General features: G+C 49.5%; 8 protein-coding genes across 9 annotated transcripts; all 8 read right to left on the bottom strand.

The window, feature by feature from the left end:
- Nucleotides 1-724: 724 nt before the first annotated feature.
- Nucleotides 725-1,380, bottom strand: LOC126378662 (histone H3). The gene has a single exon (XM_050027041.1). It carries the CDS (start codon nt 1,318-1,320, stop codon nt 910-912), a length of 411 nt encoding a protein of 136 aa, XP_049882998.1. The 5' UTR covers nt 1,321-1,380; the 3' UTR covers nt 725-909.
- Nucleotides 1,381-1,729: 349 nt separating this feature from the next.
- LOC126378696 (histone H2B) lies at nt 1,730-2,469 on the bottom strand. The gene has a single exon (XM_050027077.1). The coding sequence runs from the start codon at nt 2,303-2,305 to the stop codon at nt 1,931-1,933; it is 375 nt and encodes a 124-aa protein (XP_049883034.1). The 5' UTR covers nt 2,306-2,469; the 3' UTR covers nt 1,730-1,930.
- Nucleotides 2,470-2,716: 247 nt separating this feature from the next.
- LOC126378674 (histone H2A) lies at nt 2,717-3,418 on the bottom strand. The gene has a single exon (XM_050027053.1). It carries the CDS (start codon nt 3,416-3,418, stop codon nt 3,044-3,046), a length of 375 nt encoding a protein of 124 aa, XP_049883010.1. The 3' UTR covers nt 2,717-3,043.
- An 897-nt stretch (nt 3,419-4,315) lies between these two features.
- Nucleotides 4,316-5,094, bottom strand: LOC126378651 (histone H1B-like). The gene has a single exon (XM_050027029.1). It carries the CDS (start codon nt 5,018-5,020, stop codon nt 4,316-4,318), a length of 705 nt encoding a protein of 234 aa, XP_049882986.1. The 5' UTR covers nt 5,021-5,094.
- Nucleotides 5,095-5,926: 832 nt separating this feature from the next.
- LOC126378660 (histone H4-like) lies at nt 5,927-8,991 on the bottom strand. Of its 2 annotated transcripts, none has more exons than XM_050027039.1 (2): nt 8,611-8,991; nt 5,927-6,665 (listed from the first exon to the last, which is right to left on the bottom strand). In XM_050027039.1, the coding sequence occupies exons 1-2, from the start codon at nt 8,776-8,778 to the stop codon at nt 6,354-6,356; spliced, it is 480 nt and encodes a 159-aa protein (XP_049882996.1). In that variant the 5' UTR covers nt 8,779-8,991; the 3' UTR covers nt 5,927-6,353. The 2 variants fall into 2 exon arrangements, with proteins under 2 accessions (XP_049882996.1, XP_049882995.1); XM_050027038.1 differs by lacking the exon at nt 8,611-8,991 and adding an exon at nt 7,457-7,843 and having other exon boundaries at nt 5,927-6,672.
- A 191-nt stretch (nt 8,992-9,182) lies between these two features.
- Nucleotides 9,183-9,878, bottom strand: LOC126378680 (histone H2A). The gene has a single exon (XM_050027060.1). It carries the CDS (start codon nt 9,876-9,878, stop codon nt 9,504-9,506), a length of 375 nt encoding a protein of 124 aa, XP_049883017.1. The 3' UTR covers nt 9,183-9,503.
- A 39-nt stretch (nt 9,879-9,917) lies between these two features.
- Nucleotides 9,918-12,023, bottom strand: LOC126378760 (uncharacterized). Its single transcript, XM_050027142.1, has 3 exons — nt 11,431-12,023; nt 10,509-11,349; nt 9,918-10,037 (listed from the first exon to the last, which is right to left on the bottom strand). Exons 1-3 carry the CDS (start codon nt 12,021-12,023, stop codon nt 9,918-9,920), a joined length of 1,554 nt encoding a protein of 517 aa, XP_049883099.1.
- A 990-nt stretch (nt 12,024-13,013) lies between these two features.
- Nucleotides 13,014-13,903, bottom strand: LOC126378659 (histone H1B-like). The gene has a single exon (XM_050027037.1). It carries the CDS (start codon nt 13,827-13,829, stop codon nt 13,125-13,127), a length of 705 nt encoding a protein of 234 aa, XP_049882994.1. The 5' UTR covers nt 13,830-13,903; the 3' UTR covers nt 13,014-13,124.
- Nucleotides 13,904-17,038: the final 3,135 nt, after the last annotated feature.

Here is a 17,038-nt window from a genome sequence, read left to right on the forward strand (position 1 = left end):
GCGCTTCGTTATTCCGGGCGTTGGGGGAGCCATGCTCACCCCGTATGGACGCAGCGTGGAGTTGTCCTGCGCGCGATGTCGAGCAGTCCGCTAGGCAGGGCACACGCTATCACACCCTCCCCGGTGAGACCCGCTGGTGGGAGGCCGGGGGTGATAGGCGTGATAACGGTGTTACCTAGCGAACGTGCGGAATCTGGAGGGTATTTTTAAATAAAAATACCCCCCCCAGCTTCTTTCTTCTTGTCAGGCAGCAGTGTGGGTAGACAAAGAGTGCATCCGTGCGCATGCAGTGGACAAGCGATCCGATGGCGGCTAAAATAGGTTCGAACGCCGTTATATATACAGAATCGTCGCGTTCGCGGGGTGGTAGTGTAGCGAGCGAGCGAGGGGGGAGAGATAATACCAAACAAATGACTGACGACGACACTCCCGAGACATCATATTAGGTATATATTATAACGAAAATACCTAAAAACAGCGGCGGTAGAATTCGATTCTTTCTTTTTCCTTCTATTATCATTGTTTTTGAATATTACAATTAAATTCCGTTATGTACATACGCTACTCTTCTTTCCTATAATAATACGTTTCAACTTCTTTAACAAAGTCGATGTAAATATGTAGTTTACTAAAATGCAAATCGTATTAATTAAGTACTTAAAACCAAAAATAAGGTTATTCATTAATTAATTTATGTTGCAATAATTTATATGTAAGTATGTGTATTCTCTAATATTATAATATTTGTTTGTATGCGATGTTAAAATACGTTGAAACTATATTATCATAACAGAAACTCTTGTGGCCCTGAAAAGGGCCTTTTGAAGCGTAAAGACAAACAAGACACGCGCACGGTGAGAAGTGCGCGCGTCGTCGGTCTTTGGCGCTGTGTGTGCGTGCGCGTGTATTTTAGGCGCGTTCCCCGCGGATTCTGCGAGCGAGCTGAATGTCCTTTGGCATGATGGTGACGCGCTTCGCGTGGATAGCGCAAAGGTTGGTGTCTTCGAAGAGACCGACGAGGTATGCCTCGCTCGCCTCCTGGAGGGCCATCACAGCGGAGCTCTGGAAACGGAGATCAGTCTTGAAATCTTGAGCGATCTCGCGCACCAAACGCTGGAACGGCAGCTTGCGGATCAGCAATTCGGTACTCTTCTGGTAACGACGGATCTCACGGAGGGCGACGGTGCCGGGCCTGTAGCGATGGGGCTTCTTGACACCACCGGTTGCCGGTGCGCTCTTACGAGCCGCCTTGGTGGCGAGTTGTTTACGCGGTGCCTTACCACCGGTCGATTTACGAGCTGTCTGCTTGGTACGGGCCATCTTTTAGTCGCGCGCGCGAAGGAGAACCTGCAACGTCAACGTACGAGAGTTTACTGAATAGTTCACTATTCCCCTACCTTCTTTTATATATAGTATAATGGACCGTTCGCGGGCGGGTGGAGAGGGGGGGCGCGGGGAGAGGACTCCGAAACGACAACAGCGCCACCTGAAGTTTATATTATAAATTATTATTCGTGATAGTGGTACATTTTGTTTTTTCTTTTATATACTCATAGGTACATTTCTTTATGATCATCATATGCGTGTGTAAATAAATATTTCCACTTATGTACATAAGTTGATTTGACTTACTAAACAACAAACAAAATTCCTACATCACCATTATTCTAATGTCGTAGTTAATTTTAACTTAATTTTTCAATTTACTTTCTACCGTGTCTTACGTTATTTGAAATTAATTAATTACTTACATAACATAACAACATTAATTATATTATATCGATTGTGGATCATCATTGAAACATAATATTTTATATATTGAACGAGTTTGTGGCCCTGAAAAGGGCCTTTTGTACGTTTGGCGCGAACACACACGCACGGCAGATTGTTTTAGTCGTCTGCCTGTGTATGTAGTCGGTCGGTGGACGCTTCACTTGGAGCTGGTGTACTTGGTTACGGCCTTGGTGCCCTCGGATACTGCGTGCTTGGCGAGCTCACCGGGCAGAAGGAGCCTCACGGAGGTCTGCACCTCCCTCGATGTGATAGTTGAACGCTTGTTGTAGTGAGCGAGACGCGATGCTTCGGCGGCGATACGCTCGAAGATGTCGTTCACGAACGAGTTCATGATGGACATGGCCTTGCTCGAGATACCGGTGTCGGGGTGTACTTGTTTCAACACCTTGTAGATGTAAATGGCGTAGCTCTCCTTCCTCTTGTGCTTCTTCTTTTTCTTGTCAGACTTGGAGATGTTCTTCTGGGCTTTGCCAGATTTCTTAGCTGCCTTTCCGCTTGTCTTGGGTGGCATTTCGACTAATGAACGAGTAAACTGAGAGCGTGTGCGTTATACGATAGACTCGGGACGAGACGTGTGCGCGCCGGTCGAAAAAATCGAACCTACATCAAGTTTTCGGTACGCTACTAGCGGGCTTTGCGCGCATTAAACGGACCAATCGCGTCCCTCGGCGGTAATAAAGCGGGACGGGTATATTCGCTATCGCCGTTATACACCGCGACCGACTCTGACACCACCCCCCACACATACGTAATACGTAATATTTTTATTTATTTTTTGAAACGTTTACTTATACGTAGATTTTGTATTATATTATATTTTTCACTTTAGATTATCTTTAATGACAATAATTTGATTTGATTCAATTATATAGTTCAAAAACAGTCAAATTGTTAAAATGACGACGAGTCTGTGTGTCTGCTCACCCCTTTTCGGGGTTCGTTGGTACATACGTGTACGTGATGACATGTTATTTATTCACCATAATAATTATTAGGTTTTATAATAATAATATTGCACTAATATCGTAATTGCTTGCTAATATGTATGTATGTAAGTTATGTAATTATTAATATTATGTCAAAAGTACACATATATCGACGATTGTTTTAACCGTTAGAAACTTTTTTATGATTATTGAACAATTTTGTGGCCCTGAAAAGGGCCTTTTTAACGTTGGGGTCCCGTCCCCTCGTCGTCGTAGTAGATAGAGAGAGGGAGAGGGCCGCTTCGAGGTTGGTTCGGACGCGCTTAAGCCTTCTTCTCGGTCTTCTTGGGAAGGAGCACCGCTTGGATGTTGGGCAGCACACCACCCTGGGCGATGGTAACGCCAGACAGGAGCTTGTTCAACTCCTCGTCATTCCTGATCGCCAGCTGCAAGTGTCTCGGTATGATTCTGGTCTTCTTGTTGTCGCGTGCGGCGTTACCGGCCAACTCGAGAACTTCGGCGGCCAGGTATTCCATCACGGCGGCGAGATACACCGGAGCACCGGCACCGACGCGCTCGGCGTAATTTCCCTTGCGGAGCAGCCTGTGAATACGACCCACGGGGAACTGTAGACCGGCACGGTTGGAACGGGACTTGACCTTGCCCTTTACTTTACCACCTTTGCCGCGACCGGACATGATTGAGATAGATTTAACTTGAAACACACACAAAAAACACTATTGCGACACCGCGCAATAGTCGACCGCAACGTACGAAGTCAGTGGGTATAATAAAAACGTCGGCCGTATAGCCGGACATTTATATAGAAAACGCGAGTGTCACAAATAGTGGGGTCTGCGCGCAGTTAGAGCGAGACAAAACGCGAATGAACGACGTGATGCGCGCGCAGCAAGGAAGGCAGTCGGGCAGTCGGGCGGGTGGGTGCGTTCGCGGGCGGGCGGGGTGTGTGTTTCACCCGTTTGAGAGAGAGAAATTGAAAATTTGAGCGATTAGTATGAATCACTAATGAAGTTAATTAATTAACGAACGAACGAACCAACCGATGATATTACGTTCGTTGTGTATCTTAATAAATAATTAAGATAATATTATGTATGTATAATAAATATTATGGTAGAATGAGAGCAATCTTTTATGTACGTACGTACGGTATGTGTATATACCTAGCCTAGGTGTGTTATTATAGGTGTTGTAATATTTTTTTAATTCGCGCAGCATCCGCTAGTTGCAGTATCGAAAAATACGTAAATGTTATGGATGATGATCTATTATTACTACCTATAATCTATTGATTCATTGTACGTGTTGTATTGTTTGGTGAAGTGAGGTTATTTTTAAAATTTACCTATATGGTGTGTTTTTATCGGTAGAGAGGAGGTTAGGTAGGTTTTTTTTTATTTTTTTTTTTTTTTTCATATCGATGTAGAATAGTATGAAACCGTATATAAGAGTATCGGAACAATTTGTTAGCCCTGAAAAGGGCTTTTTGTTGCGCGTTGCTTTAAAAGCGCGCGCGCGGCTGTTTGCTGCTGCTGCTGGTGCGTGCGGCGGCGGCTGCGGCGATGGCGGCGCGTTTACTTCTTGGACGCTTTCTTCGCTGCGGCGGCCTTAGATTTAGGCGTAGCGGCGGCCTTCTTGGGTTTCGGCGCCTTCGGTTTCTTCGTGGGCGGCTTGGCGGTCTTCTTTGCTTTCGGTGCGGCGGCGCTCTTCGCCTTTGCGGGAGCGGCGGCCCTCTTGGCCGCGGCGGGCTTCTTCTTGGCGGCGGCCGCCTTCTTGTCCTTGGTGGCGGCGGCGGCGGCGGACGATTTAGCCTTGGCCGGCGAGGAAGCGGCCGGTTTCTTGGCCTTCTTGGGCGAGGCGGCCGCGGCGGCTGCCTTCTTCGGTTTAGCGGCGGGTTTGGCGCCCGCAGCCTTGCTTGACGCCGGCTTCTTGCCGGAGGAGGACTTTGACTCCAACTTGAACGAACCGGACGCGCCTTTGCCCTTGGTCTGGATCAGGGCGCCGGATTCGACGGCGCTCTTCAGATATTTCCTGATGAACGGAGCCAATTTCTCAGCGTCGACCTTGTACTGGGCGGCGATGTATTTCTTGATCGCCTGCAGGCTGGACCCGCTTCGTTCTTTCAACTCTTTAATGGCGTTGTTTACCATTTCAGATGTCTTCGGGTGGGTCGGCTTCGCCTTCGGCTTCTTAGCACCGGCGCCGGCGGCGGACGCCTTCGGCTTCTTCGCGGGCGTCGTCGGTGCGGGAGCCTCGGATGCGACTGCTGTATCGGCCATTTTCGCAATATTCAAGTAAGTAAGTAACTAACTTTTAATAACACTGTGTGTACTGTACGAGTTGTATGTATGAAACTTCGTGCGTGCGCCCGGTACAGGTGGCGCCACAGACCCCACGAGCGGAGCAATACTGTAAGGAGAGCCGCTGTGTCGCGAGACGTTTTCTCGTATGATAACTTCCAACTTTTCACTTACACGTATCGATGAATATCGATAAAACTAATTATATATAAATATTTGTGACTAAATATACGTATATTGATATTATTTTTGAGTTCTACCAACTGTTTAAATTTTATTTAAACGTGTAAAAGTATCGAATACGGCGATAAAAGCGTTTATATTCACCTTTGGTGTCGTCGCTCACCTAGTGTCCACTTCAAAAGTTATTTTTCTCTATAAAAATTAACGCGTCGGTGTCTAATGTTCGATAATTCAACGCCTAGGTTCCCGACCTTCTATACGATAACAATATATTGCATATTTCCAATGATTTTGACGATTTTTAACGTGTAAATGTTGGAGGTCGTAAAACACTCGTACCCTACTCTTCACAACTACGGACGGCTCTATTCGGGACGTATAGATTTTGTTATTGCAATAATTTATATATTTTTTAAATAAATTATGTAATACGTTATATAAGGATATATACTATTATTATTAAATGTGTGTTAATAAAACTCTAAACGCTAAAAATCCGTCGAACGTCCACGCGCACACAACTCACGGCGCTCTCTCTCTCTATCTAGAATCTCTCATACACGTCGTACATACACGCACAGACCGCATCTCTGTTGTACACAAGTGTATGTATTTCACTTGATTTATTTATTTATTTTAAATTAGATATAAATCTTAAAAAAAAAAAAAAAAAATGAATAAAATATGTATAATACGCTCGCACGTCTCGCTCACCTTACTAGTTAGATTCGTTAACATAAGGACTAGATATTATTATGTATACTTATAGGGTATCCAAATAACATAGAATTGACTGACTAATTATAAAATATTATATTATGAGTGAGTGAGTAAGTTACCGTATGCAAGGGGTTGTGTTTAGTTGAGACGCCTACACCGACGCGTCTCGGCGCCCTACGGGCCTCGATGATCACAAGCAACTTTACCCACTCGGCTGCTGGGTATATTCGTAACTTGTACATATTGAGGTGTTATTTATTATATAGTATCGACGTAATATCGTGAAACATTTTGTAAAACAACAGTGAACCATTTGCGGCCCTGAAAAGGGCCTTTTTGATTTGTGTGTTGTTCTTTCGACCGACACACACACGAGGTGGGCGATGACGCCGGCGCGGCGATGGTAGACTTAACCACCGAAACCGTAGAGGGTGCGGCCCTGACGTTTCAGAGCGTAGACGACGTCCATAGCAGTGACGGTCTTCCTCTTGGCGTGCTCGGTGTAAGTGACCGCGTCGCGGATCACGTTCTCGAGGAACACCTTGAGGACACCACGAGTCTCCTCGTATATCAAACCGGAGATACGCTTGACGCCTCCTCTGCGGGCGAGACGACGGATGGCCGGCTTGGTGATACCTTGGATGTTATCACGGAGTACCTTCCTGTGACGCTTAGCTCCTCCCTTTCCCAGACCTTTGCCTCCCTTACCGCGACCGGTCATAATTATATATGTTTTTTATAAAAAACACGAAACTAAATGTACACAAACACGCACGACGCGCGACGCAGTGACGACGCTCAACGGGCTAATGGCGGCTAAAATAGGTTCGAACGCCGTTATATATACAGAATCGTCGCGTTCGCGGGGTGGTAGTGTAGCGAGCGAGGGGGGAGAGATAATACCAAACAAATGACTGACGACGACACTCCCGAGACATCTCATATTAGGTACCTACTTATATATTATAACGAAAATACCTAAAAACAGCGGCGGTAGAATTCGATTCTTTCTTTTTCCTTCTATTATCATTGTTTTTGAATATTACAATTAAATTCCGTTATGTACATACGCTACTCTCTTCTTTCCTATAATAATAATAATATATACAACCCGGAAAATTAAGTAATACCTAACGTTTCAACTTTTTTAACAAAGTCTTATGTAAATAAAAATAAGGTTATTCATTAATTTATGTTGCAATAATTTATATGTACGTTTGTGTATTCTCTAATATTATAATACCTATATATATATAAACTATATATATTATAATTTGTTTGTATGCGATGTTAAAATACGTTGAAACTATATTATCATAACAGAAACTCTTGTGGCCCTGAAAAGGGCCTTTTGAAGCGTAAAGACAAACAAGACACGCGCACGGTGGGAAGTGCGCGCGTCGTCGGTCTTTGGCGCTGTGTGTGCGTGCGCGTGTATTTTAGGCGCGTTCCCCGCGGATTCTGCGAGCGAGCTGAATGTCCTTTGGCATGATGGTGACGCGCTTCGCGTGGATAGCGCAAAGGTTGGTGTCTTCGAAGAGACCGACGAGGTATGCCTCGCTCGCCTCCTGGAGGGCCATCACAGCGGAGCTCTGGAAACGGAGATCAGTCTTGAAATCTTGAGCGATCTCACGCACCAAACGCTGGAACGGCAGCTTGCGGATCAGCAATTCGGTACTCTTCTGGTAACGACGGATCTCACGGAGGGCGACGGTGCCGGGCCTGTAGCGATGGGGCTTCTTGACACCACCGGTTGCTGGTGCGCTCTTACGAGCCGCCTTGGTGGCGAGTTGTTTACGCGGCGCCTTACCACCGGTCGATTTACGAGCTGTCTGCTTGGTACGGGCCATCTTTTAGTCGCGCGCGCGAACGAGAACCTGCAACGTCAACGTACGAGAGTTTACTGAATAGTTCACTATTCCCCTACCTTCTTTTATATATAGTATAATGGACCGTTCGCGGGCGGGTGGAGAGGGGGGGCGCGGGGAGAGGACTCCGAAACGACAACAGCGCCACCTGAAGTTTATATTATAAATTATTATTCGTGATAGTGGTGCATTTTGTTTTTTCTTTTATATACTCATAGGTACATTTCTTTATGATCATCATAATTATGCGTGTGTAAATAAATATTTCCACTTATGTACATAAGTTGATTTGACTTACTAAACAACAAACAAAATTCCTACATCACCATTATTCTAATGTCGTAGTTAATTTTAACTTAATTTTTCAATTTACTTTCTACCGTGTCTTACGTTATTTGAAATTACTTACATAACATAACAACATTATTAATTATATTATATCGATTGTGGATCATCATTGAAACATAATATTTTATATATTGAACGAGTTTGTGGCCCTGAAAAGGGCCTTTTGTACGTTTGGCGCGAACACACACGCACGGCAGATTGTTTTAGTCGTCTGCCTGTGTATGTAGTCGGTCGGTGGACGCTTCACTTGGAGCTGGTGTACTTGGTTACGGCCTTGGTGCCCTCGGATACTGCGTGCTTGGCGAGCTCACCGGGCAGAAGGAGCCTCACGGAGGTCTGCACCTCCCTCGATGTGATAGTTGAACGCTTGTTGTAGTGAGCGAGACGCGATGCTTCGGCGGCGATACGCTCGAAGATGTCGTTCACGAACGAGTTCATGATGGACATGGCCTTGCTAGAGATACCGGTGTCGGGGTGTACTTGTTTCAACACCTTGTAGATGTAAATGGCGTAGCTCTCCTTCCTCTTGTGCTTCTTCTTTTTCTTGTCAGACTTGGAGATGTTCTTCTGGGCTTTGCCAGATTTCTTAGCTGCCTTTCCGCTTGTCTTGGGTGGCATTTCGACTAATGAACGAGTAAACTGAGAGCGTGTGCGTTATACGATAGACTCGGGACGAGACGTGTGCGCGCCGGTCGAAAAAATCGAACCTACATCAAGTTTTCGGTACGCTACTAGCGGGCTTTGCGCGCATTAAACGGACCAATCGCGTCCCTCGGTGGTAATAAAGCGGGACGGGTAGATTCGCTATCGCCGCTATACACCGCGACCGACTCTGACACCACCCCCCCACACATACGTAATACGTAATATTTTTATTTATTTTTTGAAACGTTTACTTATACGTAGATTTTGTATTATATTATATTTTTCACTTTAGATTATCTTTAATGACAATAATTTGATTTGATTCAATTATATAGTTCAAAAACAGTCAAATTGTTAAAATGACGACGAGTCTGTGTGTCTGCTCACCCCTTTTCGGGGTTCGTTGGTACATACGTGTACGTGATGACATGTTATTTATTCACCATAATTATTAGGTATTGCACTAATATCGTAATTGCTTGCTAATATGTATGTATGTAAGTTATGTAATTATTAATATTATGTCAAAAGTACACATATATCGACGATTGTTTTAACCGTTAGAAACTTTTTTATGATTATTGAACAATTTTGTGGCCCTGAAAAGGGCCTTTTTAACGTTGGGGTCCCGTCCCCTCGTCGTCGTCGTAGTAGATAGAGAGAGGGAGAGGGCCGCTTCGAGGTTGGTTCGGACGCGCTTAAGCCTTCTTCTCGGTCTTCTTGGGAAGGAGCACCGCTTGGATGTTGGGCAGCACACCACCCTGGGCGATGGTAACGCCAGACAGGAGCTTGTTCAACTCCTCGTCATTCCTGATCGCCAGCTGCAAGTGTCTCGGTATGATTCTGGTCTTCTTGTTGTCGCGTGCGGCGTTACCGGCCAACTCGAGAACTTCGGCGGCCAGGTATTCCATCACGGCGGCGAGATACACCGGAGCACCGGCACCGACGCGCTCGGCGTAATTTCCCTTGCGGAGCAGCCTGTGAATACGACCCACGGGGAACTGTAGACCGGCACGGTTGGAACGGGACTTGACCTTGCCCTTTACTTTACCACCTTTGCCGCGACCGGACATGATTGAGATAGATTTAACTTGAAACACACACAAAAAACACTATTGCGACACCGCGCAATAGTCGACCGCAACGTACGAAGTCAGTGGGTATAATAAAAACGTCGGTTGCTTCTTCTTCTCGTCGCGGGCGAAGCCCGCGGCGGGGAGACGTCCTCGGGGCTATGCCCCCTTGACGTGGCCTCAGTCGCCGCCCGCAGAAACGGGCGTGGCACGTGGGTGGGACACGGCGGGCGATGATCGCCCCTCCGTGAGCCCGATGGTGAGTCTTGTCCGAGGTGCCGCCAGCGAGGTCGAGCCCACCGGGTGGTTCCCCGTTGGGGGAGGCCCAGTGAGCGCCCGTCAGCTGGCGGTGGTGTCAATCCGGTGAAGCTGCTCCGTCGCCGGGGCAGCTGGTGTCGAGTCGGCTGGAGGGGGGGAGAGGACTGCTTCCACTGCCACTGGAAGCGTCAACTCATCCCCCGGGGGGTGGCCACGATCCTAACTACTCGACGGGGAGTAGTGGATGTGGGCAGCCCCGGTCCAGTCCGATGAAAGTGGTCAGTGCCCACCGGTGAGTTGGCCCAGCAGTGAAGCCAGGCCTCCCACGATGATGGGCACAGGGTCGTTCCGGGATCGTATGGCAGCCAGTACGTTGTGGAGCAGCTGGATAGTCTGCTCCAGTACTTCCAGCTTCTCGCTGGAGGGGGCTGGTGGTATCTCCGCGCGGGGCTTCGCCTTCTTCCCCTTGGTAGGGGCGGCGACCGCTTGGTTCGGCGTCGGAGTTGGCGCTGGCTGCTGCTCGACGATGGTGGTGGCAGTGGGGGCCGGTTTTGCCCTCTTGCGGATGCGCTTAGGCTTCTGCGGCTTGGGCCCGGCTGGGCCGTTCGCCGCGGCCATAAGCGAGCTCCGCGCGGTCGGCTCGATGTTGGGGTCCACTGTGGAGGCTGCTGGTGGGATAGCTCCTCTCGCGCCGGTCATGGGCGCCGCACCCGCCTTGGTGTTACGCAGCTCGCGTAACTTGACCGGGCAGGAAGAGCTATTCGCCGGGTGTGTTCCCCCGCAGTTCACGCAGGTTGCCGGAACTTCCCGGGGGCGCTGGCACTCCTTGGCCGTATGGTTTTCACCACAACGGACACAGGCGGCAGGGCGGTGGCAGTTATGGCTGCTATGCCGGAACTGCTGGCAGCGGTGGCACTGCGCTGCTCCTCTTCGTCCCCTCCACGCCTCGACCTTGACGCCGGGCATGCAGAGGAGCTCGGAGACCTCGTAGATCCGCTGGAAACCCAGCGTCCTGCGGATCTCCGCGAAGAAGAGGCAGCCTGTCCTTCCCTCGCGAGCCTGGATGGGGCGGATGTATTGGGGGTCGAAGCCGCGGGCGCGCAGCTCCTCCTCCAACTCAGCAACATCGGTGTCCATGGGCAGGCCACGGATGGCCAGCTTCAGTGAGCGCTCCGCCGGTGGGGCGTACGCAAACCAGGAGAGTCCCGTGGCTCTCTCCAGGGTGGTGAGGTACCGCTGGTAGAGCCGGAACTCTTCCTCGGTCCTCGCCAGGAAGCGGACGCCCTTCCCGTACGGGCGCGCGTTGGGGATGTGGCCCAGCAACTCCCGCAGCTTGCGGAGGTGGTGGGGCCAGTCAGGCAGCCGGTCGACCACGATGGGCGGGAGCTTCTTGCTCGCGGGTGCGAGCGGCGGCTGGGGTCGCGCGGGCTTTGGCGACGGTGTAGGCGCCGTCCGGAGCGACGGGCGCGGAGGCGCGTGCGGCGGCGACTCCGGGTTGGTGTTGAGCACCGCCGCGTATGAGCGTGGCGGTGTTGTCTCCATGACCGGTTGGGGCGTGGAGAGCGGCGAGAACGGGTTTGTTGCCGCGTATTGGCGCGGCGGTGTTGTCTCCATGTCCAACAGGGGCATGGAGAGTGCTGCGGGCGGCGTGGTCCTCACCACGGGCCGCGGTGGGATACGTTCGGGCGGCGTTGTGGTCCTCTTTTCCGCGGCTCCTGCTCCCGGAAGTCGGGGCAGGGGCATCGGGAACGGGGACAATCGGAGGCCTGTGTCGATGAGACGCGGCGGAGGCGGTGGTATATTAGCGGCGAACGGCGTCGTGACGGCGCGGGTGCGCACGAAAGTGCGCGCCCGGCGCTTCACTACGCCGGCAGTTGGGGGAGCCATACCTGGCTGCTCACCCCGTTGAGCTGTCTCAGCGCGAAGCCAAGCGGTCCGCCTGGCAGAGCACGCGCTACCACTCCCTCCCCGGTGAGACCCGCTGGTGGGAGGCCGGGGGTTGGTAGGAGCGGTAGCGGTGGTACCGTTTGGAGCCGCGGGATTAGGAGGGTATTTTAATAAAATACCCCCCCCTGCTTCTTCTCGTCTAGGGTCGCAGTGTAGGTGGACGGAGAAACGGCTTCCGAGCGCTTGATAAGACAGAGCGATCCATAAGACAGAGCGATCCGAAAAAAAAAAAAAAAAAAAAAAAAAAAAAAAAAAAAAAACGTCGGCCGTATAGCCGGACATTTATATAGAAAACGCGAGTGTCACAAATAGTGGGGTCTGCGCGCAGTTAGAGCGAGACAAAACGCGAATGAACGACGTGATGCGCGCGCAGCAAGCAAGCAAGGAAGGAAGGCAGTCGGGCAGTCGGGCGGGTGGGTGCGTTCGCGGGCGGGCGGGGTGTGTTTCACCCGTTTGAGAGAGAGAAATTGAAAATTTGAGCGATTAGTATGAATCACTAATGAAGTTAATTAACCGATGATATTACGTTGTGTATCTTAATAAATAATTAAGATAATATTATGTATGTATAATATATTATGGTAGAATGAGAGCAATCTTTTATATAGGTAGGTATATACCTAGCCTAGGTGTGTTATTATAGGTGTTGTAATATTTTTTTAATTCGCGCAGCATCCGCTAGTTGCAGTATCGAAAAATACGTAAATATTATGGATGATTATGATCTATTATTACCTATAATCTATTGATTCATTGTACGTGTTGTATTGTTTGGTGAAGTGAGGTTATTTTTAAAATTTACCTATATGGTGTGTTTTTTATCGGTAGAGAGGAGGTTAGGTAGGTGGTAAATTTTGTTGTATTTTTTTTTTTTTTTTTTTCATATCGATGTAGAATAGTATGAAACCGTATATAAGAGTATCGGAACAATTTGTTAGCCCTGAAAAGGGCTTTTTGTTGCGCGTTGCTTTAAAAGCGCGCGCGCGGCTGTTTGCTGCTGCTGCTGCTGGTGCGGCGGCGGCTGCGGCGATGGCGGCGCGTTTACTTCTTGGACGCTTTCTTCGCTGCGGCGGCCTTAGATTTAGGCGTAGCGGCGGCCTTCTTGGGTTTCGGCGCCTTCGGTTTCTTCGTGGGCGGCTTGGCGGTCTTCTTTGCTTTCGGTGCGGCGGCGCTCTTCGCCTTTGCGGGAGCGGCGGCCCTCTTGGCCGCGGCGGGCTTCTTCTTGGCGGCGGCCGCCTTCTTGTCCTTGGTGGCGGCGGCGGCGGCGGACGATTTAGCCTTGGCCGGCGAGGAAGCGGCCGGTTTCTTGGCCTTCTTGGGCGAGGCGGCCGCGGCGGCTGCCTTCTTCGGTTTAGCGGCGGGCTTGGCGCCCGCAGCCTTGCTGGACGCCGGCTTCTTGCCGGAGGAGGACTTTGATTCCAACTTGAACGAACCGGACGCACCTTTGCCCTTGGTCTGGATCAGGGCGCCGGATTCGACGGCGCTCTTCAGATATTTCCTGATGAACGGAGCCAATTTCTCAGCGTCGACCTTGTACTGGGCGGCGATGTATTTCTTGATCGCCTGCAGGCTGGACCCGCTTCGTTCTTTCAACTCTTTAATGGCGTTGTTTACCATTTCAGATGTCTTCGGGTGGGTCGGCTTCGCCTTCGGCTTCTTAGCACCGGCGCCGGCGGCGGACGCCTTCGGCTTCTTCGCGGGCGTCGTCGGTGCGGGAGCCTCGGATGCGACTGCTGTATCGGCCATTTTCGCAATATTAAAGTAAGTAAGTAACTAACTTTTAATAACACTGTGTGTACTGTACGAGTTGTATGTATGAAACTTCGTGCGTGCGCCCGGTACAGGTGGCGCCACAGACCCCACGAGCGGAGCAATACTGTAAGGAGAGCCGCTGTGTCGCGAGACGTTTTCTCGTATGATAACTTCCAACTTTTCACTTACACGTATCGATGAATATCGATAAAACTAATTATATATAAATATTTGTGACTAAATATACGTATATTGATATTATTTTTGAGTTCTACCAACTGTTTAAATTTTATTTAAACGTGTAAACGTATCGAATACGGCGATAAAAGCGTTTATATTCACCTTTGGTGTCGTCGCTCACCTAGTGTCCACTTCAAAAGTTATTTTTCTCTATAAAAATTAACGCGTCGGTGTCTAATGTTCGATAATTCAACGCCTAGGTTCCCGACCTTCTATACGATAACAATATATTGCATATTTCCAATGATTTTGACGATTTTTAACGTGTAAATGTTGGAGGTCGTAAAACACTCGTACCCTACTCTTCACAACTACGGACGGCTCTATTCGGGACGTATAGATTTTGTTATTGCAATAATTTATATATTTTTTAAATAAATTATGTAATACGTTATATAAGGATATATACTATTATTATTAAATGTGTGTTAATAAAACTCTAAACGCTAAAAATCCGTCGAACGTCCACGCGCACACAACTCACGGCGCTCTCTCTCTATCTAGAATCTCTCATACACGTCGTACATACACACAGACCGCATCTGTTGTACACAAGTGTATGTATTTCACTTGATTTATTTATTTATTTTAAATTAGATATAAATCTTAAAAAAAAAAAATTATGAATAAAATATGTATAATACGCTCGCACGTCTCGCTCACCTTACTAGTTAGATTCGTTAACATAAGGAAGGTAAGTACTAGATATTATTATGTATACTTATAGGGTACCTATCCAAATAACATGGAATTGACTGACTAATTATAAAATATTAAATGAGTGAGTGAGTGAGTGAGTAAGTTACTGTATGCAAGGGATTGTGTTTAGTTGAGACGCCTACACCGCCGCGTCTCGGCGCCCTACGGGCCTCGATGATCACAAGCAACTTTACCCACTCGGCTGCTGGGTATATTCGTAACTTGTACATATTGAGGTGTTATTTATTATATAGTATCGACGTAATATCGTGAAACATTTTGTAAAACAACAATGAACTATTTGCGGCCCTGAAAAGGGCCTTTTTGATTTGTGTGTTGTTGTTCTTTCGACCGACACACACACGAGGTGGGCGATGACGCCGGCGCGGCGATGGTAGACTTAACCACCGAAACCGTAGAGGGTGCGGCCCTGACGTTTCAGAGCGTAGACGACGTCCATAGCAGTGACGGTCTTCCTCTTGGCGTGCTCGGTGTAAGTGACCGCGTCGCGGATCACGTTCTCGAGGAACACCTTGAGGACACCACGAGTCTCCTCGTATATCAAACCGGAGATACGCTTGACGCCTCCTCTGCGGGCGAGACGACGGATGGCCGGCTTGGTGATACCTTGGATGTTATCACGGAGTACCTTCCTGTGACGCTTAGCTCCTCCCTTTCCCAGACCTTTGCCTCCCTTACCGCGACCGGTCATAATTATATATGTTTTTTATAAAAAACACGAAACTAAATGTACACAAACACGCACGACGCGCGACGCAGTGACGACGCTCAACGGGCGAATGGTGGCTAAACAATCCGTGTGGTTTCTTCTCGTCGCGGGCGAAGCCCGCGACGGGGAGACATTCACGGGGCGTAGCCCCTCTAATGTGGCGGCAGTCGCCGCCCGCAGAAACGGGCGTGGCACGGGGTTGGGACACAGCGGGCGAGAACGCCCCTCCGTGAGCCCGATGTTACATCCGTGGTGCCGCCAGCGAGGTCGAGCCCACCGGGTGGTTCCCCGTTGGGGGAGGCCCAGTGAGCGCCCGTCAGCTGGCGGTGGTGTCTTGTCCGGTGAGCTGCTCCGTCGCCGGGGCAGCTGGTGTCATGTCGGCTGGAGGGGGGGAGAGGACTGCTTCCACTGCCACTGGAAGCGTCAACTCATCCCCCGGGGGGTGGCCACAATCCTGACTACTCGACGGGGAGTAGTGGATGTGGGCAGCCCCGGTCCAGTCCGATGTCCGAGAGGTCAGTGCCCACCAGTGAGTTGGCCCAGCAGTGATGCCAGGCCTCCCACGATGATGGGCACAGGGTCAATCCGTGAGCGGGTGGCCGCGAGGATGTTGTGGAGCAGCTGGATCGTCTGCTCCACCACTTCCAGCTTTTCGCTGGATGGGGCCGGTGGTACCTCCGCTTGGGGCTTCGCCTTCTTCCCCCCCCTGGGAGGGGCGGCGACCGCTTGGTCTGGAGTCGGTGTCGGCTGCGGCTCGACAGTGATGGAGGCTGCAGGGGCAGGCTTTGCCCTCGCGCGGATGCGCTTCGGCCTGCGCGGCTTGGGCCCGTCTGGGCCGTTCGCCGCGGCCATAAGCGAGCACCGCGCGGTCGGCTCGCTGTTGGGGTCCACTGTTGATGGTGGAGGTGGCAGTGGGGCTCTTCTTGCGGTGGTCATAGGCGCGGTTCCCGCCTTCGTGTTCCGCAGCTCGCGCAACTTGACCGGGCAAGAAGAGCTGTTGGCCGGGTGAGTCCCCCCGCAGTTACAGCAGGTGGCTGGAACCTCCCGGGGCCGCAGGCAATCCTTGGCCGCGTGGCTTTCGCCACAGCGGACACAGGCCATCGGCCGGTGACAATTGTGGCTGCTGTGGCGAAATTGTTGGCAGCGGTGGCATTGGGAGGGCCCCTTGCGTCCTCTCCATGCCTCTATCTTCACTAAACAATGTTCGAACGCCGTTATATATATACAGAATCGTCGCGTTCGCGGGGTGGTAGTGTAGCGAGCGAGGGGGGAGAGATAATACCAAACAAATGACTGACGACGACACTCCCGAGACATCTCATATTAGGTACCTACTTATATATTATAACGAAAATATTAAAAAAGCGGCGGTAGAATTCGATTCTTTCTTTTTCCTTCTATTATCATTGTTTTTGAATATTAAAATTAAATTCCGTTATGTACATACGCTACTCTCTTCTTTCCTATAATAATAATAATATATACAACCCGGAAAATTAAGTAATACCTAACGTTTCAACTTTTTTAACAAAGT

This window comes from Pectinophora gossypiella, chromosome 27 (assembly GCF_024362695.1).
Source record: "Pectinophora gossypiella chromosome 27, ilPecGoss1.1, whole genome shotgun sequence".
Classification (NCBI taxonomy): domain Eukaryota; kingdom Metazoa; phylum Arthropoda; class Insecta; order Lepidoptera; family Gelechiidae; genus Pectinophora; species Pectinophora gossypiella.